The sequence below is a fragment of the Vidua macroura genome, chromosome 27, assembly GCF_024509145.1.
Source record: "Vidua macroura isolate BioBank_ID:100142 chromosome 27, ASM2450914v1, whole genome shotgun sequence".
Lineage (NCBI taxonomy): Eukaryota > Metazoa > Chordata > Aves > Passeriformes > Viduidae > Vidua > Vidua macroura.
The window spans coordinates 1856951-1881050 of record NC_071597.1 but is presented as its reverse complement, the minus strand read 5'-3'; the positions used below and the strand labels follow the sequence as shown (position 1 = coordinate 1881050).

Sequence of the window (24100 nt, the reverse complement as noted above, 5' to 3'; positions counted from 1 at the left end):
ATGTTGCTGTTGGGGGAAAAAAGGAAAGCAGGTAAAATCTGTTCCAGCTGTGGCATGGCTTGGAGTCACTGCCGGGGAGAACAGATTTAGAGAGGGTGGGACCAGAACGAGGGTATTGGAACCCAGATGAGGACATTGGACAAAGGGAGTGACTCTGGGGTTTGTGGAGCCCTGCAGGGTTGTGGTGCTGGGTGGGTGATCCAAAAAGAGCAGCTGTGAGCAGGAGGAGTCCGTGGTGCTCCCCGGTTTTGTTCTCATCCCGAGCAGCATCTTGGGCACGTGCCAGATGTGAGCACCCTGCGCACACCTGGGCACGCTGCCCTGTCTGCTCTCCTTGCTCATCCATCTCTCCTGTTCCTGCCCTCTCCCCGTTCCATATTAAACCCTGCCTGGCAGCCCCAGCTCCGTGCAGGTGCTTGCCTGGCCCTTGCCTTGGGCAGGAGCTCAGCGACCCGGCTTGCTGAGAGCAAGGTGGGGACGCAGCTCCCTGCAGGATGTGGAATTCCAGCATCGGGAATTGCTGATCTGCATCCTCATTTCATGGTTTTGGGGCTTACTTTGCATGAGTTCTGCTTTTCCCCCCATTTCAGTGGTAGCTGGATTACTTTGCCAGCTCCTCCCTTCCCCCAGGTTGCTCCAGGCAGGAGGTGAAGAATGAATACTCTTTAATGTGAAGGCACTTATTAATGCTTAATCTCTCAAATATGTCACTGCTTTTGTGTCTAATAACAGGGCTTATTGTCACGGCTGTCTGAGGCCATGCCCAGCTCCAGAGCAGGTTTCATCAGCCACTGTTGCTCGGTTAACAGAGGAGTTTTGGACTCCGTGGGCTTGTTTGCTCTGTCAGCATCCGGGAGCCTCCTGGTGCTTAAGTTCTTAAATGGAAAAATCCCGCTTAGGGGTTGTGGTGTTTGTGTCCAGGTGAGCAGCACCTTCCCAGTGCCCGGGGGAACGCCAGGCTTGGGAGGGAGCTGGGCGTGTGTAAAGTGACTTTTGGAGTAAGGATTGCTTGGCAGTGACGTGCTGCAGTCGGGGAAAAAAGGCGTGAATGCTTCTCATCAGTGAAAAGGGGCAGTTGTGTGAGGTGGGTGAAGCTTTTGGGCTTGGTGGGGAGAGCAGAAGGCTCCTGCCTCCCTCGATAAGGGATGACAAAGCCGTGGCTTTAGGTGTGGTCAGAGCCTCTCCAAACAGGCTGGCTCCATTCATCCACGATAAAAACAAGCAGTGCTGACACACCAGCAGCCCTGTGTCTTCCAGCCTTTGTTTTAGTGATTGAGAGAGAGCCCGTGACCCCGCGGAACATGAATGGAGCCCTCGTAACCCGAGAGCAGGAGTGAGATTATTTTAAGGCAGAAGTGAGGCTGGGAGGCAGGCGGTCCCTTTGTACATGTCATACATGTGACAGCAGAGCTGCATTTAGAGCTGAAAGGGGATAAAATCCCCGAGGAGTCTGATTGCACCTCGTTTATTTTTAACAAATGTACTGGGGAAGATTGAGCTGGAATTCCGAGACTCGGGACAGGCTTAAATTCGGACAATTTCCCTCATCCCCGTGAGAAGAAAGATTGGCACCAACTGGGCTAATTCCTGGGGAAGATGAAATGCATGTGGATTATGGATTTTTTTTTTTAACTTTTTCTTCCTTTAGCCTTTGGGTTAGGAGGGGAAATAATGGTTTTACAACTCTTTGGCTGAATTTATGGTCCGTGTTCCCATGTGGATTGTCACTTAGTCACACTGCCTGCATCTGCTTGTGCTGCGAATCTGCTCATTGGCCCCATAAAACTAAAATCAAGACAAGACAGATTGCTGCTTGATTGTCATCCCAAGTGGCCCAAACTGGGCAAAGACCAGCTGGGGAGAAACATCCAAGAGCTCAGTAGGGATGTTTTGGTATAAAGGTTTTTATTTGCTGTTCATCCTTACTGTAAAATCCTCATTTGTCTTGTGCCTCAGCACAAACTGTACTCCCTTGTTAGGAGAAATAAAGGTACAAATGCAGCTACTGTTGGGTTTTTATGTTAGAAGGAAGAGCTCTGGTTCTCGAATTCTGTGAACTTGTGCAGGGTGTGGGGAGACACGACCATCTCCCATCACAAGTCCCTTGCTGTTCACGTCGTGGTGTGCAAACCATGAGCAGAAACAGGCACGGGTGCCTTGCCAGCCCCTGGGCAGTGGGATCAACAACTCCAGGGAACAGGTCTGGAGCTCCCAGGTGCTCAGGGGGTGTGAACCTTTTGGGGTGCCCACCTGCTTCCCCTGGGCTGGTGTGTCCCAGTCCCTCCCCTCCCTGTCAGGAAATGAAGGATTCTCTCATCCCTATGCTCAGCTCTCCTGCTGGTGTTTGTTTGTTTTCTCTCTTGAGATTTTCCAGATTAGGCTTTTTTTCCCCCCCTGCATTTATCTTCTTACTGACCTGATACAGATTTAATAAAAAAAAAAAAAAATGGAGCTTTTCGTTTTAGTAAATACAGTTGTGAACATTTTAGGGAACAGTGTTTTTCTGCTGTTACACAACAACATAAAAGCAAAGCAGAAACACTTGATGAATGTCCTATTGTTTGTTGTCTTTTGGCATTAAAGAATGAAAGATGATGTTCAGGAAACACACTGTGACTTTTGACCTCATCTGAAGAGCCTCTGAGTCATGAAAAACAAAAATAATTCAGCAGAGCCAGACAGAAGCTAAAACAGGCGTCGCAGAGCCTGCTCGGGCTGCACGGTGGCTGTTGGGGTGAGGACAGGTCCTGCTGGAGCCCCGAAAGCTGGTGAGATCTGACGTGTTTGTTGCTTTCTAGGCTGAGGAACCAGTGTGTGGAGAGTGCCTGACTCTTTCCTCTGTATTTATAGAGTGTCCTGGTGAGGCTCCTGCTGCATTCCAGCGCTGCCAGTCACCCTCGGGAGCTGGAACTGGGCACTGCGGGGGCCAGGGACTGTCTGGTGCCCAGCTTGGGTGTCAGGTGGCTGCAAGTGATGGCTTGGTGAAATGAGCAGAGTGTATGGAGAGTGTGGGGAGACTGGTGTTCCCCCTGCAGGGGGGAGCTGGGCTTTTCCAAGCTGGGGACGCCTGTTCCTGCTGCTGTCCTGTCCCACATGGGGGAGTGTCTCTGCCGTGGCACCCTGCAATCCACTTCTGCAGTCAGACTTGGATCCTGCAGGAGGAAGGCAGGGATCCCTGGGGAGCCTCACCTGCCTTGGCTTCTCCCCTGGGACAGGTTTTCTGTCTCTGCCAGAGTGATGCCAGCCATGGTGGCGTGACAGTAGCTGGAGCAGATGGTGCTGTTGTCATCATTTTATTTTCTATCCATGTGCTGAAACAGCTCAAAATAACTTTAGAAATGATGGTCCAATCCATGAAGAATGTTTTCCTGGCCCTGAGAAAATCTGCTGCAACATTAGTGGCCACAAGGCTCTCCTGGTTCTGTCTCATCTGCTCTGGCTGGGATCGCTCACTAGACTGGAGCTGTGGCATGAAGAATCTTTCATATTTAATATCTTCATTACTGTGGCAGCATTGAATATTCACAGAACTTCTGTCAGGGTGCAGCAAATGTTGTCAGCACTGGTGAAATCAAAGAAAGAGGAGCAGCTGAGATCAAAGTAAGCAATAAACACATACCTAGTGTCTCACAATGTCTTTCTCAAGCCTGAGGCAAAACTTGGTGGGGCTCAGGTGCAGCTGGGTGGTGGCTGGTGCTGGCACAGCACTGGCCTGGCAATTTTTGCAGTCAAATGCAGACCATTTAACTTAACCTCGGTGGTGCAGAGTGTGTGCACCCTGCAGGTGGCCCAGGGCTCGCAGCAGGCTGCAGGGATGTCCCCAGCCCTGTGCTCTGTGCACCCCTGGGTGCTGCTCTTCTGGAGCCAAGCAGGCAGAGCTGTGCTGCTCCTGCTGGGCTCAGGGCTGGGGCTGCACTGCCCAGCTCTGGCTTTGAAATTGAGCTCGTGTGAGGGGGAAGAGCAGAGCCAAGGAGTTGCTGTTTACAGCCTGCTTTAGACCCCCGATGGATTGATCACCCTGGGGCTCAGCTCTGCCAGCGTGGGGATTCTCACCCTCCTGGTCCTTGGGGTAGTTTCATGGATGGCTGGCTGACAGAGTGACTTTTGGGGTATTTCTCAGCTCTTTGATTGGCTGAATTACATTGCAGGGAGCTCAGGAGGGGTGTAGCAGTGCTCAGTGCCCTCCCAGATGGGCTGTACTGGGGAGATGGGGGTGATTCTGTATCCACCAGCCTGTCCCTGCCTTGGGAGCTGGTTTGGTACCCACTGGAGCATGAAATAAGTTCTGTCAGCTTGTTTCTAGCCTCATATTAATGAAGAAAATTGTGATGGCCATGAGACACTGCTGGCCACATGAAGTGCCCTGTGTTTGTTCGATGGCAGTTGTCCCCAGAGCAGGTGAGCCCCGCCAGGCTCCTGTCCCCGCACTGCTCTGCCAGCAGGTCTGTCCTCTGCTGCTCGTCCTGGGCACATCCCTTACAATTCCACCTGAGCCACACAGGGGAGCGTGGCAGCCATCAGTTAGTGGGGATGGATGCCTGCTTTTCTTCCTTCAGGCAATGCAATCTCTCAGAAAAGCCATTTCTGCCTCCTCGTGGTGTCGTTTGCCAGCCGAGGTAAAGCAGTCACTTGATGGGGCAGAACAGCTGTTGTGCCATCGATTGTCCCAATCCATTAAGACTCCAGGGGCATTTTTTGGGAACTTCTTTTCCCTCTTTCCCCTCTCCCCTCATTTTTGGTGGCAGTGGGCAGGCTCGGAGAGAAAGTCTGTCCTGGACTCTGCCGTGCCTGGTGTTGCAGCCACATCTGGGCATAAGCCCAGCCTTGGAAAGGCAGTGCTGGGGGAATATTTCAGCATTTTCTGTTAAGTAAATAATGACTGCTACAAGCCTGAGAGCTGTCGAGCCCGCCTTAAAACCTGCAGCAGCAGGGGAGATGCTCTGATTTGCAGCAGGTTGGGCTCAGCCTGGGATGGGAAGAGTCAAAGAGAATTAGCTGGTAAATAAGATCTGCCTTCTCTTTGATCCGCTCTACGTGTTCAACTGCTTAAAGGCTTCCCAAGCAAGCAGGATTTTGGGGAGGAAGAATTTATCCCCCCATCGACCATCTCGGGGCTCAGCGAAACGCACGACTGCAAGATGCTGTAGCAGGGGGTGGGAAGAAATCCGAAGGCAGCCTGGCAAATCCCTGCCAAAGAGGCTTCTCTCCCCTCTCTGCAAAGAGCCTGCTGAGCACTCAGGGCAGCCTTTAAAACTGCTGCTGCTTCCTTTTCTGCTGCCACGTAAGCCCTTCTCATCAGAGCCCTAATCTAGCTAAAGTTAGTGGACTTAGGGGCAGCCTGATTTTTGCATCATATTATGGAATGAGCTGGGTGATCTGGAGGGCCAACACCTCCCTGGGCTGTGGCCACCCTGAAACGCCCTCCGAGAGCTCACGGGGAAGGCTGGGGTCTGCACTGGTGTTGGGAAAGGCTGGTCAGGTAAGCCAGGCCAGAAGTGAGAAGGAAATTAAGAAGGGGTGAAAGATCAAGGAAGGAAGATCCATTTAGTGCCTGGAGATGCTGCAGGTGGGAATGGAGATGCTCAGGTTTTGGGTGAGGTGAAGGTGGAGCAGGTCACAGTAATTTCATTTGGGCAGAGAGGAGACGTGCAGACAAACCCATTTCCCCTCTCCTGCAGCTCAGGCCGTGGGCTGGGGTTTTGTGTTGGATAATCTGGTCTCTAATTGCTGCCCTGCTCTGAGGCAGCTGCTGAACTGGGCCTAAGCTGATTTGGGATGGCAAATTCCGTTAGTTTAATTCTCAGCAGCCCTGAGCAACTTAGCAGCGTGCAAGTGAGTGTTCCTTGGCTTTTCTCTGGCCATGAGCCTGCTCTGGAGACCCCCGTGGTGACCCCTGGCAGAGCTCTTGGCTGTGAGCAGGCTGGATTTGTAAGGGCTGTATTGGTCTGAGAGGGACTTTGGGGAATGGATGTCCATAGTGCTGTGATGAGACTCCTGTGCCCCAAAAGCTGTTCTGCTGTGAGCCCAAACCCCTCTCATGTCTCTTTGAAAAACGTCCAGCCCCTGGAGAAAGGGGCAAAACTTTTAGACCTTCAAGGAGTTACTTAAACTATAATAAAGAAAGAAAAATCGTAACAAGAAAAAAGAAAGCATGCATTTTGGAGACAATTTCTTTTGCAACTCTGCCCTATTGCTCCAAGAGGCATTTGAACCTAAAAGAAGTTTTTTGTCCTCTTGACTAGATATCCTGAAATTCCATGTAATATCTCAGCTCGCTGCCTATTAGTGCCTGCAATTAATGAGATCATCGTCCATATTCCTTCCTCTGTCAGCTTCTGGGAAAAAACACTGCTTGGAGAAGTACACAAAGGAGATGAAAAGGAAGTTACTTATGAATTATGAACAGCCTTTCAGGCTGATGTTGTTTCACGGTGCTGTCACTCTGTTTTAATTTTGTAAGTCAGACGGAATGATGCTTTTTTAAAGCCCTGGTTGTGTTTGATCACCTTTCAGAGGCAACACTTAGCTCGTGTTTGTTGAATTTTCATTTTTAGCAACAAGAGCGAGTGCTTTGTGCCCTTTCTGATTAAATAGCGGGGAAGGAAGATGCTGAGCACGAGACAATAGCCAGGAGGCTTGGCCATGCCTGGGAGTTACCTGGGTGATCACTTGGGTATTTTGGGGGTATTCTGGGGCTGGCATGAAGGGTGGAGCTGCTCGGTTGGGCCACTGGCGAGTCCCAAATGCAGCCAGCATCTCTGCAGGCTTGCACTCTCCCGCTGCTGAAATGTTCTTTTTTCTGTGTTTTCTTGCCCGTGTGCACCAGGGCCATGCACCACCCGCAGGCAGCTCTGCCAAGGGTTTATTTTGGGCTGGGCTGTGTAAATCGAGCCTCTGGTCCAGCCTTGTGATCCCGGGGTGGTCCCTGCTCTGCTCGGGGACAGTCCCTGGGCTGTGCCCGCCCTGACCCACTCATCCCCTGGCACAGAGGGGCTGGGGGAGGCTGTTCCCTGCTCCTCTGAGCCAGGGCTGATGGTGTCTGGCACAGATGGTGGTCCCAGATCTGCCCTCTCCCCCTCCCCTCAGTGGGGCACGTTGGTCTCACCTGGTCTGCAGCCTTGGGTTTATCTTCCTTCCGATGCAGAGAAACTTTTTGCCAAAGGTTTAAGAGTTTGGGCTGCCTGCCTTGGTTTGGGCTCTGAGCCTTGCCAGGCAGAGGGTGCTGGAGGCTTTGTGTGGGGTTTTTTTTTGGGCTGCAGGGTGGGGGCCCTGCTGTGCTGCTGGGATGTCCTGGCTGTGCCCAGCCCTGGTGCCTCTTTGGTGGCTGGGCAGGAATTGCTGCTGCAGCCTGGACGTGGGGCTGGGGACAAAGAGCAGCTTTGGGGTGACCTAACTGTGGCCTTCCAGCATCTACAGGAAATGGGAAATATTGGGAAATATTTCCGGTGATGGGACAAGGGAATGGATTCAAACTGAGAGAGTGGGTTTGGAGTAGATATTAGGAGGATGTTCTTCCCTGGGAGGGTGGGCAGGCCCTGGCACAGGTGCCCAGATTGGCTGTGGCTGCCCCTGGATCCCTGGCAGTGCCCAAGGCCAGGCTGGACAGGGCTGGGAGCACCTGGGACAGTGGGAGGTGTCCCTGCCATGGCAGGATGGCACTGGATGGGCTTTGAGATCCCTTCCAGTGCCAGGAGGGCTTCAGGTCTGGAAAATGCGAGGTTTGGAGGAGCTGTTAATTATGGGATATGTTGCTTTTTAGATAGTGTCCCTGGTTAAGGAGAATAGTTCTGCTGGGGATGGATAAGGTTCTTTGGAGGGTTTGTGCTTTATCTGCCATGCAGAGGGTGCTGTTCAAGTTTATCTCTGTGAAGCTTTCTTTGCTCTAATTATGCATCACTGAGCCATTGCTTCAAGGCGGGGCTGGTTTTACACTTTCAAGCATATTTTAGAATTTTTTTTTTTTCCCCTTGATGTTATGTTTTTCTCTGAGAGGGATTTCCCCTTCCCCCACTCAAAAGGAAAAACAAAGAGGATTATCAATATGGACTTCTTTCAGAATTTTCAGTCCATCCTTGAGAATTCAAATCCTAGAATATGTCATTTTAATAAGATTTAAATTCTCTTTGGTCATATGAATTCATTACCTGAGTGAAAACCCGAGGCCAAGCTGAGACTTTCCCTCCCTCCTCGCCCCTTGGCTCTCATGCCAGGTGGTTTTGTTCCCCACCAGGGATGCTGCTGACGGTGGCTCGGGCGCAGGGCACTCTCAGGAGCAGCAGGAGGATGCTGTGCTCCATCTGCTGGGAGATGTTTCTGCTCTCCAGAGCGATCCAGGCCTCAGCCCCAAACCCTCCGTGTCCCAAGGAAGGGGCACTGGGGTATTCCCTGAGCTGCAGCAGGGTTTGAGGTGTCCCCCTGAGTGTTTCAGTGATGGACCTCCATGTTCTGGTCGTGCTTTTTTTCCCCTGTAACAGGAAGGCAGCTCTTCCTCTCTTGTCTCTGAAAAATTAATGGCTGCGTCCTCCGGAGCCCCCCGAGCTGCGGTGCCATGGTGGGAGTGGGGGCTGGCCCTGCCTGTCCCTGAGCAGCACAGGCAGGGAGCAGCAGCATCCCCAGCTGCTCTGCACAGCCCTGGCCGTTCCTTTGTGCTGGAGAGCCCTGGCACTGGCTGGTCAGTGCAAGCAGGTGACCACCAGCCCTGCCTGCAGCAGCTTCCTGCCTTTGCTGAATCACTGCTGCTGCAGCGCTGGGGCTGCAGCCCTGCATGCCCTGGAGAAATGCAAGGACTTCACCAGGCTGCAGCCCTGCATGCCCAGGAGAAATGCAAGCACTTCACCAGGCTGCAGCCCTGCATGCCCTGGAGAAATGCAAGCACTTCACCAGGCTGCAGCCCTGCATGCCCTGGAGAAATGCAAGCACTTCACCAGGCTGCAGCCCTGCATGCCCTGGAGAAATGCAAGGACTTCACCAGGCTGCAGCCCTGCATGCCCAGGAGAAATGCAAGCACTTCAGCAGGTTGCAGGCCTGCATGCCCTGGAGAAATGCAAGGTTTTCCCCAGGCTGCAGGCCTGCATGCCCTGGAGAAATGCAAGCACTTCACCAGACTGCAGCCCTGCATGCCCTGGAGAAATGCAAGCACTTCACCAGGCTGCAGCCCTGCATGCCCAGGAGAAATGCAAGCACTTCACCAGGCTGCAGCCCTGCATGCCCTGGAGAAATGCAAGGACTTCACCAGGCTGCAGCCCTGCATGCCCTGGAGAAATGCAAAGACTTCACCAGGCTGCAGCCCTGCATGCCCTGGAGAAATGCAAGCACTTCCCCGGAGGGGGGGGGGGTGGAATGCTGTCCATGGAGCAGCAGATGAACCTTTGACAAGGTTCACCCTCTGCATGGCGCCCCAGGAAATTGTCCAGAGGCAAAAAAACAACCAAAAGTGGGGAGACACTTAACTGCTCTTCTCCAAAACACACGTGGGAGGAAGAGAGGAGAGGAGGCAGAGTGAGGAAAGCCTGGTGGAGCTGCAGCACAGCGGGTTTGTGAGTGTTCTGCAGCTGGGGAGCAGAGGTGTCCCTGCTGGGACGGGTGTAGGGAGGGGGCAGGAGCTGCTGCTGCCATCCACGTTTTCCTGCCAAAGCCAGGGCAGGGCTTTGGGAAAGCTGCTGTACCCAGTGCCACGTGTGGGTTTGGGGCACAGGGGGCACTCCTCCACGTGCACACACACCAACACACCAGAGCAGCACATTCCTGTGTCCCTTTACACTCAGGTTTGTGCCTAGGTTGCTTTTGTGATCCCTGCAGTAGGTCAACGCTATATTTTGTATTTCACTGCTGTAAATAATATCAAGCATCAGCCAGATGAGGCCTGGATATAATCAATATGATCCTTTGAGCACTGGGAGGAGGGCAGCCATCTGTCCAAATAATTTGGGCCCACCAATTAGAGCAAAAATTAGATACTTAATTCTTTCTTATTTTATACCTCCATTTTTATGGGTGATTTAATTCCAGTGCAAGTTCTCCAGCTTCCTTGGTTCTCCAGTCCTGTCAGATGGCTTTGTAGCTGTCTAAGGCAGTAATTAAATTGCAGAGTCATCTTGCTAAGGCTTAAAAAAAGCTGGGTGAGAGATCTGGTTACTGGCCCTGGAGTTTCTCTCGTGTGGCTCCATGCATCCAGCTAATTTATTGCCAGCACACAAAACCACAAGTTTCCTCCTTGCTGCTGGTAACCTGAGCTCCACTGCTGGATTCACGCGTCCCTGATGGTCATGGCAAACATGTGATCACACTAATAGCTGATTATTAATCACTGCCAATGGCTGTAATTATACCAGCTCTTAGGAAGGCAGCTAAAAGCACTGTCTGTCCATCCAGCACGGAGCAGGGCCCTGTGCCAGGGGGCAGGTAATGGTTGTTGGAGACTTCATTTCCTTTCGCAGATCAATGCAGTTTAGAGGAAAAACTGGGAGGTTTGGCACCTTTCTGCTTCCACCCCAGACCTGTTTGCTTGGCTCTGTGCTGTGGTGGGGCTCTCTGAGCCCTGCAGGAAGGGTTTGGGGTTAAGGCAGGGACTGTGCTGTCCCCTCACAACCACAGCTGAGTGAGACTCTCTCCTCTAAGAATCCAAAATCCATCTCTGGATAGGCCTGGTGTCCCCCCATGTGTCACTTTCAGATGGCTTTGAAGATGATGAGTGTTTTGTGGTAGCTGTGTATCCCTGCTGGGTGTCTCCACAGGGATGGAAGGATCCCTTCCCACAGTAGCATCACACCTCCCCAGCAAATACATCTCTTGGGAGACTGGTTAAACTGGGAAATGCAGAGTGTGGAGCACCAGGAGTCAGTCAGCACTCAGCCTGCTGCTCGCAGGGACCTCCTGGGGCAAAGCTGTGTCAGAGCAGTGTCCTGGGTGCACTAGGGTGGTCATTTTCCTTGGGACATCTTAAATACCTGTGGAATTTGAGTGCAGCTGGCAGGAGTTGCCTCTGTGTGTTGTGAGGGATACAGTGACTTGCTTTTGCTCATGCAGGAATGACCAGAGCTTCCCTTTGCTCCTGTTGTGTCAGGTTTTGCCTAATGGGTGTTAGTTTTTACTCTCCTTTTCAGGTACCTTTGCTGAGAGGTGGCAGAGCAGCCTCAGGACACCACCATGATGGAGGATCACGCACCTGGCCAGGAAAAACACTTCTCATCAGGTGAGCACGTCCAGGAGGTGGTGAAGGACCTGCCTGGGCCACTGCTGAGCTCAGGAGGGAGAGCAGCGTGGTGGTGTGAGGGGTCCTTGGAAGGACACTGTGGCTGCAGCCAGGGCACCACGGGGAGCCCACAGGGTGCTCCAGAGTGCACAGTGGTAGCAGAATGCTGCTCGTGGATCTCACTGTCCATTGAGCAGAATAACCCCTGGTATCCAGACTAGGGGCGACCCCACTGCTGCAGCTTTGCAAGTGTGTGTTTGTGTTCACTCCTCACTTTGCTAAGAAAGCACAGCACTTGTTTTTATTTGGGGTCACAGCTCCAGGATGCTGCTTGCTGCCTGCTTTCCTCACCTGCACAGGGACCTGGGGAGAACTGAACAAAGAGCTCTGGGCGTGGGGGCCATGCTAGAATCTTCCTCACCATATTTCAGACCTGCATTTCTTCAGAAGCTTTTCCTTTCTCATTCCACCGTGCTCCACGGCTGAGCTTGGAAACCCGCACCGCCCAGCAAACCTGGTGGGACTCACTCCTGGCTATGCTCCATATAAACATCATCTTAATTTCCTTTTCTTGAGGTGCTTTGGACACCTCTTCGACCAGATAAATGGATGGCCTCTGTCCTGGAGAGAATCCACAGCATCCATTCATCCAGGCTCTGTAGCGCATTGCGGTCCGACAGCTCCTCTCAGCTTGTTTCACACATCACAGGTTCCCAGGGATTTCACTTCTTCTTTTCCAAATCAGTTTTTCCAGCTCTCATTATTTGATTTGCCTGCACCCTTGCTGAGAGGAGACTTGTGCCTCTTGCCCTGCTCTTCCAGAAGACTTTTGCCACCGTTTCTTGGCACAGAATGCTGTCCTGCACCGGCCCTGTCACAAACACGGGCTGGTTTGCAGTCCTGGGAGTGCTCAGCCTGCTCTGGGAGGGAGAGGACAACAGTGACTCAGAAGCTGCACATCTTTCCTCCTTACGTTGCTGAGTTCTCCTTGCCTGCTTGTGCCATGCTTTGCTGTTTCTGCCTGCCCAGTTCACTGGGCTTTTCTTTTGCTGGTGGGTTTCCGTTTGTTCCTTTTGGTGGTCACACTGGTGCTTTTGGTTGGCATTTTCATGCTTTGCTTGCTCTTAGCTCAGGTGGTTTTACTCTCCAGCTGCAGCTTCTTGCAGCTGTGGATCTGGGCAATCAGAGTTGGTAACCCCCAGGCCCCAGCTCATAGCCAAGGACTTGTTGTAAGTATTTGAATGTTTTCCAGGCTATCCCCTTCAGATACCAGTCGATGATGGATCGGATGAGCCTGTTTCTGAAACATCTGACGCTAAGAGCACCCCAACTACGGAAGGTGGGAGCTCTTTGACTTTCTGCTTTGGAACCATGATGGATGGGGTCGTGGTAAACCTCACCACAGACTCCCCGTGCCGTGCCCTGGTGGGGTTTCTCAGGAGGAGAAACCCCTTTGTTAGTCTCATCACTAGGTGGTGTTTGCTGCAGAATGAGCTTTAAAGGTGCAGACTGGGCTGGAAAGCAAGAAAGGTGAATTGTTCGTTACAGCTCAGGAAGATGCTTGTGGTTTGTTTCCTGCAGACTTTACAGGGGCACTGCAGGGTCCTGGCAGTGCAGCCAGGAGCTGTGTTGAGTGACACAGGTTTGTGTCACTGTGCTCCCCAGGTCCTCAATGCCTTGTGGGTAGAAAGACTCTAATTCCGGAGTGATCTAGAGATTTGTTCACTGCTGTAATTACCTTCACTTTTTGCATTCCTCTGGCTGCTTTAATCCCAAGAATCTGCATTTGGAGACTTGAGGTGGAGGCTTTAGCTTACAAAATTGTTCTGGAAGGAAGGAAGGGTGGGCAGAGATGCTGAGCAGTCCCAGCCCTGTCCCGCTGGAGGCGTGGGCTGAGTGATTATCGGGAAAGTGCCTCAAGAAATCAGGACATAAAACCTATCTGGTGCAGGAGGGGATATTATCCTGCTTTCCAGCTGGATTGGGTCTGTCAGGATGAGCAGCCACCCCTCTAGTAGGTGAAGCTGGGTGTCCCTGTGTCCCAGAGCACGGTGCAGCCACACTGGGGTGTTCTGTGCAGGTCCAGGGGATCTGTTCTGTCCTGCTCCACACCAGCCACATCTCTGTGCAGGATCGTGCACCAGGGGCTGCTTTTAGCAGTGGATTTTTGGACAAAAAGGCAAAAAAAAAGGTGGATTTTTGGACAAAAGGCTTCCTTCAGAGGCGTAGGGAGCGCGTTGTGGCACGTTGTGTGGCAGGGGGCAGCTCAGGGTGTCCCTGTGGCTCTGGCTTTGCCGTGTCATGCTTAGTTGTTCCCTCCACCAGCTCCAGTGGCTCAAGGAGGGAGCCGAGTGCTTCTCGGAGCAGGAAGTTCTTCAGGCACATCCCGGCCTCCAGAGGGCTTTGCCTCTCAGCAGCTGTGTGAAAGCTGTGTTGTTTTTCAGATGCCACAGCACCTTTAGTGGAGGAAGGAGACCACGAGGATCAGGGTGGTGCGGAACAGCACGGGGAGATCCCAGAAGGAACCACAGGTGAGGGAGACCAAGGTGCAGCTTCATCTCTTGCTGCAGACAGAGCAGAGAGCTGGACTGGTCGGTGCTGCGAGCCAACACCACGAAACCTCTCACAGGGACACTGCTCCCAACGCTGCTTCCTTCTTCTCCAGATAATTCCTCACTCAGAGTTGTCCTCTTGCCTTCCCCATCCTGGGGGGTACTCGCAGCCTTTTCTTCTCTCTTTCTCTGCTCGACACCTGACAATCCTTCTGTCTGGTGTCTCTGTGGTGGCTTTGGCTCCCACCTTCAGGCAGATCCGGGTCGTTCCTGTTCCAGCAGCCCCTGGGTGCCTGTCCTGCAGCACTTGGGCTCTGCCCAGCCCTCGTGGGTGTCTTTGGAGTGGCAGGTGAAAACCAGGCCACTGCAGCAGTGCTTCTAAGGATAATGCAGAGGAAGTGAAGTGGCTAATTCAGCCTGAATGCCCTGTGGGCAGTCACTGCACCTGGTCCTGGTTTTCCAGGGAAGGATGGGGCCTTTCCAAGGCAGAGCAGGGAGTGACTGTGGCAGTGCTGTGTGTGGGAGAGCAGGATCTGGGAGGGCAGGTCTGTGTGTGTGAAAAATGAGGACGTGTCCCCTGTGCCATAGCCAGTGGCTTTCCTTGGAAGTATCAGGCAGGACCTGAGAAAAGCAGTGGGTAGAAAAGGGCTTCTGCCAGTGTCAAGCACTGACACAAACTCACAGCAGTGAAATTTCTGTGCTGCATCCAATCCCTGAGCTGCTGGTGGAGCTCTGGGCTGAAACAAGGGGGCTCTGGTGCAAGATCTGACTGTCCCAGGGAGCCAGTGTATCCTGAACTGCTTGGAAAAAAAATGGGGAAAACAGAAGAAATCCTAGTTTGACTGGAGAACTGTGCCGTACCAATATAATTGTTTAAGCTAGTTTGAAAACAGTCATGGAATAAACTGAAAAAATGCTGAGGGAGACAAACCATCATCACTGTGAAGAAAACCATGCTCCTCTGATGTACCTGTAATCCTGGAGTTCAGGATTTCTCTAGATTTGTATCAGGCTTGGAATTACTGGTCTCACACAGCCTTGGCAGGGTTCACAGGTTGGTCACAGACACCAAGAAGGTGAGCTCAGGTAAGAGACATTCATGGGAGTGCTGCTGGCTGTGTAAAGGCCAGCTGGAGGTAGAAGAGGATATACATCCACAAGTTTCCTTGCTCCTTAACAGCCTGTTTTCTGCCTGGAAGAGCTTCTACTAACCTGCCATTTAGGATGTGGAAGCTGGTGAAACACTGCTCTGGTCTGTAGAGCAGGGGCTGAACAGATCTGCCCAGACCCATCATCGGTGTGGGGAGATTTCCTTTCTGATGCTGCCCTGCTGTGATACAGCAGAGATCCTGCTCATTCTGCTGGGCAGCCTCAGCAGGGAGGTAAATTCATTCTCCAGGCACGTGCTTAAACTCAGCTCTTATTTTGATCACGTTTTTCCCCTTCTTTCTCTGACCTGGGAGCAGCTGAAGAGGCGGGCGTAGGAGCCACTCCCAACCTGGAGGACCACGCTGCAGGAGATGCCACTCAAGGTGGGTGAATTGTCTGTCACTGGGACCAGTTGCTGCTGCCCACGTGTGCAGCTGGTTGGTGGTGGCTTGGGAGTTTTGTTCTCTGAGGAAATGCTCTGCCCTGCTCAGCAGTTCTCCCTGTTCCTGGCAGAGGAGGGCCATACACACCTGGGATGTTCCAGCATGCTCGTTTCAGGGACTTGCAGCTCCTCATACACCAGATTTCCCTCTCAGATGGCCAAAGTCATGGTGCTTGTTTGTCCAGCTGCAAAACCAGGGCGTTCTCCAGGCTGGAAAAGCTGCTGGACAGAGCTGGGATGTGCTGTGGCTAGAGGAACTGCTCAGATTGAACAGAGGCAGTGTGGTCCCTGTGCTCACAGATGAAACCAGCAAATTCTTTAATTACTGTGACTTTCTAAAGTAAAACAGGACTCAAACCTACTCACTCATACCCTGACTTCAACATTAAGGGATTTTTCTCCTCATCCCAGTCTTGGGGAACGTGAGTGAGGAAGCCAGACACAGTGGGCAGCGAGTGTTCTCACATTACGTGTCTTAGATGGGCTGAAAATTATCCAGGGACCATTTGGCTACCTGGGAAGTTTCTCTTGACTCTCCTCAGTTCAGACTTGATGGAAAATTGGTTTTCCCAAAGCCCCCAGTGCTGGCTTAATTCCATGGGGCAGACTTAGGGCTTGAGACTCCCTGTGATGTTTCTGTCCTGCCTGCACTGCACACCACAGCACTAATTTAGTGTGCTGCTTAAAATCTTAGTCAAAAGCCATTTTGTGAAGCAGTTTCCTGTGCAGTAAACTTAACAAATCCCTCCATCTGAGCAGTGCCTTTCCTCTTCATGGCTCCATTAGTGCATTTAGACATCCATGTCTTTTACAGAAGTAAATAGGTTTTGCCTTCTCAGCTCAGGGCAGAATTCAGGTTTTTGTTGCTTTCCACACACAGATGGGCACAATTCTCTGCACTCTTCTCCCTGCAATTAGAATAAAACCTTTACTTGCCTGGCCAGTGGTTTTTTGGACTGTCAGCTCTTCTAAATATGAAACAGTGGCACCACTATAAAAAAGAAATCAGGATTGTTAGTGGAGGGGGTTGAAGTTCTCTCTGCTCTGGTTTTAGTGCTGTTTCTCACCAGATTTTTCCTAAGCCCTTTCTGCCTTGTCCTGGGGTCTTTCAGCTGTCACATACGAGGTCTTTGTGTGGTTGTTTCACTTAACTGTGATATTCTCTTAAAATGGGGAGCACACTGATGAATGACCAAGTTGGTCTTGACTTCATCTTTTCTTGTTTTAGTCTTGTTTGTTGATCTGCCAAAGCCACAGTTGTGATCTCAGGGCTCTGATTTAGGCTCTTTACCTGATCAGTGCTCAAGGAGAGCAAAGAGTCCTTGAAGCTGAACCAGCTCATAATACAAGAGGCACATTCTTACTGGGCTGGTTGATTCCAAAGCAATGTACCCATGTCCAGGTGGAATCCTCCATTGCTCAGGGCATCTTTCCTTCAGCTGGAGGGATTTCCAACAGAAAAGCTCCAGCTCAGTTGGAAGATCTGGCTTCATGCAGCAGTCGTTGGGTGGAACTGTAAAAGTCTGTGTCATGCACAGTACAGTGAGAGAACAGAACCCCCTCTTCCACACACACACGCCAAAAAAGAAAAGAGAAACAGACAAATCTTTGTCTCTGTGGCCTCAGGTTCTGGGGCTCAAATGTCACTCAGCCCAAATGATGGCAGAGCAGCAGCACTGAAGCTCTCAGGGGGTGCATGGTCCCAGACTGCTGTGGCCCTGTGGCTACAGCCACGTTCTTCTCCACAGTCCTTTCCCTGCTCTGGTGTGGCATGGGAGTGCTCTGCCCAAGCTCCTGGGCAGGGGGAATGATCAAAGAGCAAAGCAGAGGTGGTTTGAGTGTGGAAGCCAGTGCTGTGTGTGCCTGAACATCTCCCGAGGGGAGGGAAGGCCAGCAGGGGTTCTGTGAGGTCAGGAGGAAGGACAGGGCCCTGGCCCTTGTTCAGACCCTTGAGGCAAGAAGAGGTGGGCACTGACCAGCAAACTGATGGTCCAGTGGTGGTGGTAGGGAAAATGGGAATGTTCTTGGCTTCTGGAAACCTCTACAGCTAAACCAGTTCATGGAGTGCAGGGTGAACCCGGCCACCTCCGAGCCGGGTCCAGGCAGGAATCTGATCTCCCAGGTGCTGTTCCTGATTCCCGTGGGGATCAGAGTTCTTTAAAGGCAAAAGCCACTGTAGGAGTGAGCTGTCTGTTAAGTGGGGTGGGGTGGGACTTGCTTTTATCTCTGGATTGCCAGTAGAACTGCTGAATCTCTCACGTTACGTGATGTTTGACATGCCTGTGCTAATTTCTTGCCCATGCTTCACACCCCACGACTTCAACTCCAGGCGAGCCGAGCTCTCCAAAGCTCCAGCCTGGCCCTCAGGAGCGTGTGGGAGAGGCAGTAAAAAGTGCCAGCCAGCCCCCAGAGCAGGGGCTGGGGCCTCAGCAGCCACCTCTGTCCCGTGAAACCAAGGCTCCGGCAGCAGCCCCCACCAGAATCGAGGTCACCATCCCAATACCCCTGGACATGTACCAAGGCTCTGGAACCCCCGAAGGCAGCAGTGAGCTGTGGGACCAGGGAGGCAGAGAAGGCCTGGCAGGAGCAGGTGGCACAGGTGGCCACAAAGATGGACCATCTCCTTTGTGTGCCAGAACCCCGATAAAAGAAGATTCCGGCGGACGGGAGAGGGATGAGGACCGGGATATTGATGAAACTTCAGGGCAGGGTTTGCCTTCCCTTGTGGATCAGCGTGTTTCTCTGGGACCTGAAAAGGGCTCGTGTCCAGCAGCTGCCCAGGAGACTCGTGAAGAATATGATGGAGAAAACAAGTCCAAAGGTGTCCTCAGAGACACTCCAGGAGAGGCACTTCTGGTTGAAGCTGAGTCACATAAAGCAGGAGAGGACCAAGAGGAGAAGCGAGAGCTGCTGGGGGGAGAAGGAGGTCCAGACACCACCCTATCAGAGCCTTCTGGAAGTGTCTCCCAAAAAGAGGCTGAGCCCAGGGAGGGAGAAGATTCTGGGCCCGTGCTAGAAACAGCCAAACTCCCTGCTGAGGTAGAAGATGACGTGAAGAAGGTGGATGAAGGTGCTCCTTTGGGAGAGGCTGTGCCGGACGCAGGGGGCCGCCGGACGCCCAGGAGGAAGCCCGGTGGGCTGGCTGCAGACAAGGCCAGTCGTGTGCCTCTGCTCAAAGGTGTGTGCTGCCCTGGGCTCACCTGCCTCCCGACAGGGCTGTCTGATCCAGCACTGCAGCTTGCTGCCACCTCGGCTCCTGCTGCTTGGAAATGGCCTGGACCTGTGCTGTGACTGACCCACAGCGCTGCTGCTCCCTCCCTGCCCCTCCCTCTTTACTCAATCCTGGTCTGCACTGACAGACCCTTGTGCTGCGGTTCTGCGTCCCTTGCATGGTGCTGGCGTGTCCCTAATCATGCTTTTTTTCACCTGTTTTTGTTTTGATTTCCTTGGATCTGTTGGGTGGGCGCCTTAACTCCCACCTGGCACCTTCCCCGAGAAGACGAGGACCTGGACGTGGCTCTGGCATGTTGGAGTGGGGCTCACCTGGCGTGTGCAGCTTGTTCCGGCAGGACACGTGCCATCTGGTTTGCATGTCTGGTCCAATAACTCTTGGAATTGGCTTTCCTAAAGAGGAGGGAGGAGGCAAAAGGCAAGGATGGCAGGTCTAACCATGGAAAAGCCCCCATGCTGATCTGTTTCTTGTACTTTCCCCTTAAATATCTGCTACTGACTGCTGCTGGAGGCACACTCTGCAGCCAGCAGGACCTTCTCCCACTGCCGGGCATGTCCATTGCTCTTCCAAAGCATCCTGCTGCCATGCCAGCTCTGGATGGGGTGTCCCTGGGTGTGCCAGCACAGCGCTGGCTCTGGGGGCTCAGCAGGAGCTGCCTGTGTGTCTGGAGGCGTCTCAGCAGTGTGTGGGGCTGGGAGGGCAGCCTTGGTTAAAGCTTTGAGTTCACCACAAAATACTCAAGCATCCCTTAGACCTTTCCTTTCTGCTTTCTGCCTCTCCTGGGCTCAGGAGTGTCCCAAGGGCCCAGCTCAGTGGCCGAAGGCAGGTGCTGCTGTGAGCTGTGGTAAGGAGCCAGGGCAGCAGGACACGTGCTACACCGTGTTGTAGCTCAGCTCTGGCTCTCCAGGGCAGGTCCTGGGGGAAGCTCTGCCTTTTCCCCCAGCTCCACCTTCTGAGGGCTGGCTTGGCTGCTCCCGTTAGCCTGGGAATGCTGCTGGGCTTGCGGCTCTGCTGCGCGGGGCTCACGCAGAAATTGTTGATGGAGCTTTTTCCGCTGGAGCCAAAGCTCAGAACATATTTCTCGTTGTTCCCTGTGGGATCAGCAGTGGGAAGCTTCGCTCGCGTGCTGCAGGGCACTGGCATGGCTTGCACTGGAGCCTGGAACCACGGCGGGGTGGGGATGCACTGCCCAGAGCCAGCCAGCTTCTGATTCAGTAGGGGAAGTTTAATTATTTAATGGTCTTTCCCTTCAAAGACAGAGATGCCTGGTGGCTGTTCGGCTCCAGCCTTGCTCCAGTGTGCAGTTCAGCTGAATTTGGGAGGGGTCAGTGCTGGATTAACAGCATTGTCCATGTCATCAGGAAAGGGCTGATCCCCCAGGACAAGTTTCCCAACACTGGGGAGAATTATCAGCAGCTTCTCCTCCCAATTAGCTGAAGATAGGGGGAAAAGGGCCTTGTTATGAGTGCCTTGTAGTACAAACTTTATCTCCTCCCCATTTCTAATCTCCTAATTAGACTGACCCAGGTGGAAGGGGCACTGTGCTGGGAGGCAGGGAGCAGCCTGTCAGGAGAGATGGGAATTAACAACAGCCAGGGATAAAAGTGCTCTGCAACGCCAGCTGAAGAACCCCTTAAATGAGATCAACAGTGCTGCTGGACTGGGGCTTCCTTCAGTTTGGGTCTCTGTTTATATAATTGTTAGAACAAGTGGGTGTTGAAGGGAACTTTCTGTCCTGGGCTGGATGGATCCTGCAGGAGCTGGGTGGAAATCTGGGCAAAATGCTCTCTCACAAACCTCCTTGGTGTGTCTGGTCCCCAGTGCTGACTAACACAGGATCATCTGCTAACACAGAAGGAATTTGTGGAGTGGTGGAAGGATTTCTGCGAGAAGTGGTGACTTTGTCACATTTCTAAGAACAGTATTAAGGGAGAGCAGGGGCAGGGAACACCCCCAGCAGTGTGTTGTCATCTCTGGAGTTTCTGACCAGGCCCAAGAGGTGTAACTGTGTGTTTCCACCTGTCAGGTCGTGTTGACAAGGAAGGGACCGAAGCTGATGAAAAGAAACCCAAGGTAAGCTAAAAACCAAAACCAGGGGTGACACCTGTCCATGTTCCTGGCTCCTCTCCTGCCCTGCTGTTGTGCCTCTTAGGAAACCTTCCCATTATGTTCCATTTTTCCATTTGTTTTCAAGAGTGTTTTTATTTTTTTTCTTCCCTCCCCTGGGTTTGGATGGTGCAATGCATGGGTTCTTTGAGGGTGAGGAAATGGCCCAAATCTAAATCAAGCACGTGGCTCATGGGGTTGGGTGGGAGGTTGGAGAAATCATTTTATCAGCCCAGGACTGAAAAGCAGCAGCTGACCTTGGAGCAGACTCAAAACTGCACTGGGGACAAGCATAACTGTGAAAAGAGCAAAACATGTAATTAAAACATTAAATTAAATAATCTAGGCCTTGCAGGTCATAGAATATCCTGAGTTGGAAGGGATCCACAAGAATCATCAAATCCAGCTCCTGGCTTGCACAGGACAACCCCCAAAAAAAGACGCTGTGTTGTGTTCTGGGTGAGGAACAGAGTTTAATAATGGGTAAATCCCAGAAGTTAAACAATATCTGTCACACTGGTAATTTGGAGGAGGTTTAGCTCAGCTGGCCATTATCCTGGTTAGTGCCTGAGTGGGATAATGGAGAAGCTGAGGGGAAATGCAGTGGGTGAAGAGTTAAAGATAAGGAATAGAATTATTTTCTAACACTGAAATTGGTTATTTCTCTATATACAGCCGTGGCTGCCTACCCCACACCCAGCTCTGTATTGCACCTTCTAATCCTCTTTAATGTCGCTGATCCCATTTTATTTCCCTCCCATGCTGATTTTCTTTTGTTTTTGTTCCCATTTTATTTCATTTCCACGTCCAAGAAATCCTCACCTTGCCCTGCCAAACCCCCCGGCTCCATGCCCCCCCTCCGGCACGCAGCCCCTCCGAAAGCACCCTCCAGCCCTGCCTCTGCCTCCAAACCAGCCTGTCCTGCCACCCCCCGGCCTGCCAGCACAGGAGTGCAGGGAACAAAAGCCAAGGTAAGGGACTGGGCTGGGAGACAGGCAGCACCTGAAGGCATTCCTGGCATTCCTGGCTGCTGCAGGTCCTTCCCTGTCCCTGGAGAGGGGCATGTGCTCCCTCCAGCTGCCCTGCTGAAGCCAGCCTTGGCCCCGGGTTGGTGCTGGGAGGACCCAGCACAAAAAGGGCTCCTTGCTGCAGGGGTGACCCCGTCCCCCCCTGGCCAGGGCCCTTCGTGCCCTTCCTTGTTTCGCAGAGAGTTTGAGCTGTGCCAGAGCTGCAGGTGCTGCACGGGGAGTGCAGCACATCCGTGGCTCATCCTGCAGGGTGAACAGAACCTCGGGGCTTTTTCCCTTTGTGGCATTCAGACACATAAACACACACCCGTGGTGAGGGAAAAGCACAGGGAGTGCAGGTCACACGGAACCGTAGAATCCTGGCATGGTTTGGGTCAGAAATGACCTTAAATCCCATCCAGTGCCACCCCTGCCACGGCAGGGACACCTTCCACTGTCCCAGGCTGCTCCAAACCCCAGTGTCCAACCTGGCCTTGGGCACTGCCAGGGATCCAGGGGCAGCCACAGCTGCTGGGCACCAGATGCTGGCATTAATTTATGTTCTGTACAAAATTTTGGCAGAACAAGGGAAACCAAAGGATGACACTTAGAGAGCAGAGGTGTGGCTAAGCCAGGTGTGAGGGTGCAGCGCATGGCGTAGCTGAAGCCAAGGGCTCACCTGGGAAAGGTCCCAGCCTTTCCTGTGCCCTGCCTGTGGATTTGGGACACAAGGTGTGACCAGGCACATCCCAGGGGTGGGGGAATCCAGGGGGAAACTGGGAGGGTCTCACGTGCTCTGCTCTGAGGGGTGGCAGCCTGTCCCTGACGTCCCCGCTGTGTCCCCAGGGCCCGGAGGCGAGGGGTGGCTCCAAGACGGGCACGGCGCGCGCGGGGCAGGCGCAGAGGAACTCTACCAACGCCACCCGCATCCCGGCCAAGACCCCCACGGCCCCCAAGACCCCTCCCAGCTCCGGTAGGTGACGGTGGCAGCCGTGTGCTGGTGGCTGGGTGGTGCTGCTGGGCAGTGCCAGGGGTTAAGGACCGAACCCAGCCCTCTCCTGGGACTCCTTCCCTCTGAGTCGAGCTGCTCAGCGCCCTGTGCTCATTCAGTCTCCAGTGTGTAGCAGAGGCCACTTGCTTCATCCTGTGGGATTTCCTCAAATTTGGAAGATTTAGGCAGCTCCATTTTTTTAATCCATCTACTCGTTTTCTCTCTGATGATATTTCACAAAGACCAGGGGCAAGAGGATCAATTCTTCGATTACAGGAATGGAGATTAGCCCATTATGCTCAGAGAAGAAAACCCCAGAAAGCATCAGGCATTGTGAATTTCCATTAAAATGGTGCATTTCACTGGATGTATACATATATTTCATACTTAACCAGAGCTGCATAAAACCTTAAATCAATTAATTTTCCAGCTTTATTATGTTTAAGCATCTTTCTCATTCACTAAACAGGCAGAAAGGAGCAGAAAAAGCCACCTCCTGCAGCAGCAAAGACTGAGAAAGGTGATGTTTAAGGGTCTTCTTTTCTTCTTTCATTTCCTTTTCAAACTGGGGACAGTGCTAAGCTGCTCAGCGATCAGCCTTAGCTAATTACAGAAAATAATTTTGTGAAAGTGCTTCCAAATTTCTAATAGAAAAGTGGTTCTGAGTGTCTTTTGTCTGTAATTCATCGTGCCACGCTCGGGTGGGGAGTCTTACTGACGATCCAGGCAGTGGAGAGCACCTTCCTTCTGGGATGTTAGGAAATTGCCTTTGAATCACAGTTTTTCCTTCAAAATGGAGTAGAAGAAAGCGCAGCCACCACCCTCCCCCTGCACTGGGCTATTGGGTGGGCTCTGGGACGAGGCAGAGCAGCCCCCACGGGGTCCTGACCGGGGCTGTCCTGTGTGCAAACTGCAGGTGAGCAGCCCAAGTCTGGAGACAGAAGCGGTTACAGCAGTCCCGGCTCCCCCGGGACTCCAGGCAGCCGTTCCCGCACCCCCTCTCTGCCCACCCCACCAGCCAGGGAGCCCAAGAAGGTGGCAGTGGTTCGCACCCCCCCGAAATCTCCCGCCTCTGCCAAGACCCGCGTCCAGCCCTCGGCCGCGCCCATGCCCGACCTGAAAAACGTCAAGTCCAAAATCGGCTCCACTGACAACCTGAAGCACCAGCCCGGAGGTGGCAAGGTAAACACGGGCTCTGCTCCCTGTCTGTGGGGACAGCGGGTGCTGGACACTCCCTGTGGGATGGCAGAACCTCCCTGGAGCAGCAGCAGCCGGGCAGTGAGCAGGGCTCCAGCCTGACTCTGGTTTACCCTGGAAGGTTTTGGCTTGGATGCTTGGCCTGGAATTCCTTGCCTGGCTTAGTGCAGCTCAGCTGTCCCATGGAGAGCTCGTGGTGTGGGTCTCATGGGGGAATGACATTCCCTGCTGGT

General features: G+C 52.8%; 1 protein-coding gene across 23 annotated transcripts in view; it reads left to right on the top strand.

Moving 5' to 3' along the window:
* MAPT (microtubule associated protein tau) overlaps positions 1–24100 on the top strand; it is a 42569-nt gene that overhangs the window by 6931 nt on the left and 11538 nt on the right. For 3 of the 23 annotated variants that reach the window (XM_054000046.1, XM_054000044.1, XM_054000042.1), the window contains exons 2-9: positions 11103–11191; positions 12444–12530; positions 13636–13722; positions 15210–15275; positions 20593–20639; positions 22526–22652; positions 23140–23190; positions 23587–23852. In XM_054000046.1, coding sequence (XP_053856021.1) covers positions 11146–11191; positions 12444–12530; positions 13636–13722; positions 15210–15275; positions 20593–20639; positions 22526–22652; positions 23140–23190; positions 23587–23852 — 777 coding nt within the window. In that variant the 5' untranslated portion in view covers positions 11103–11145. Of the gene's footprint in view, positions 1–2749; positions 2769–11102; positions 11192–12443; positions 12531–13635; positions 13723–15209; positions 15276–17765; positions 18513–20592; positions 20640–21484; positions 21644–22525; positions 22653–23139; positions 23191–23586; positions 23853–24100 lie in introns of those variants that run through there. The other 20 variants (XM_054000036.1, XM_054000037.1, XM_054000047.1 and 17 more) reach the window with 15 other exon arrangements.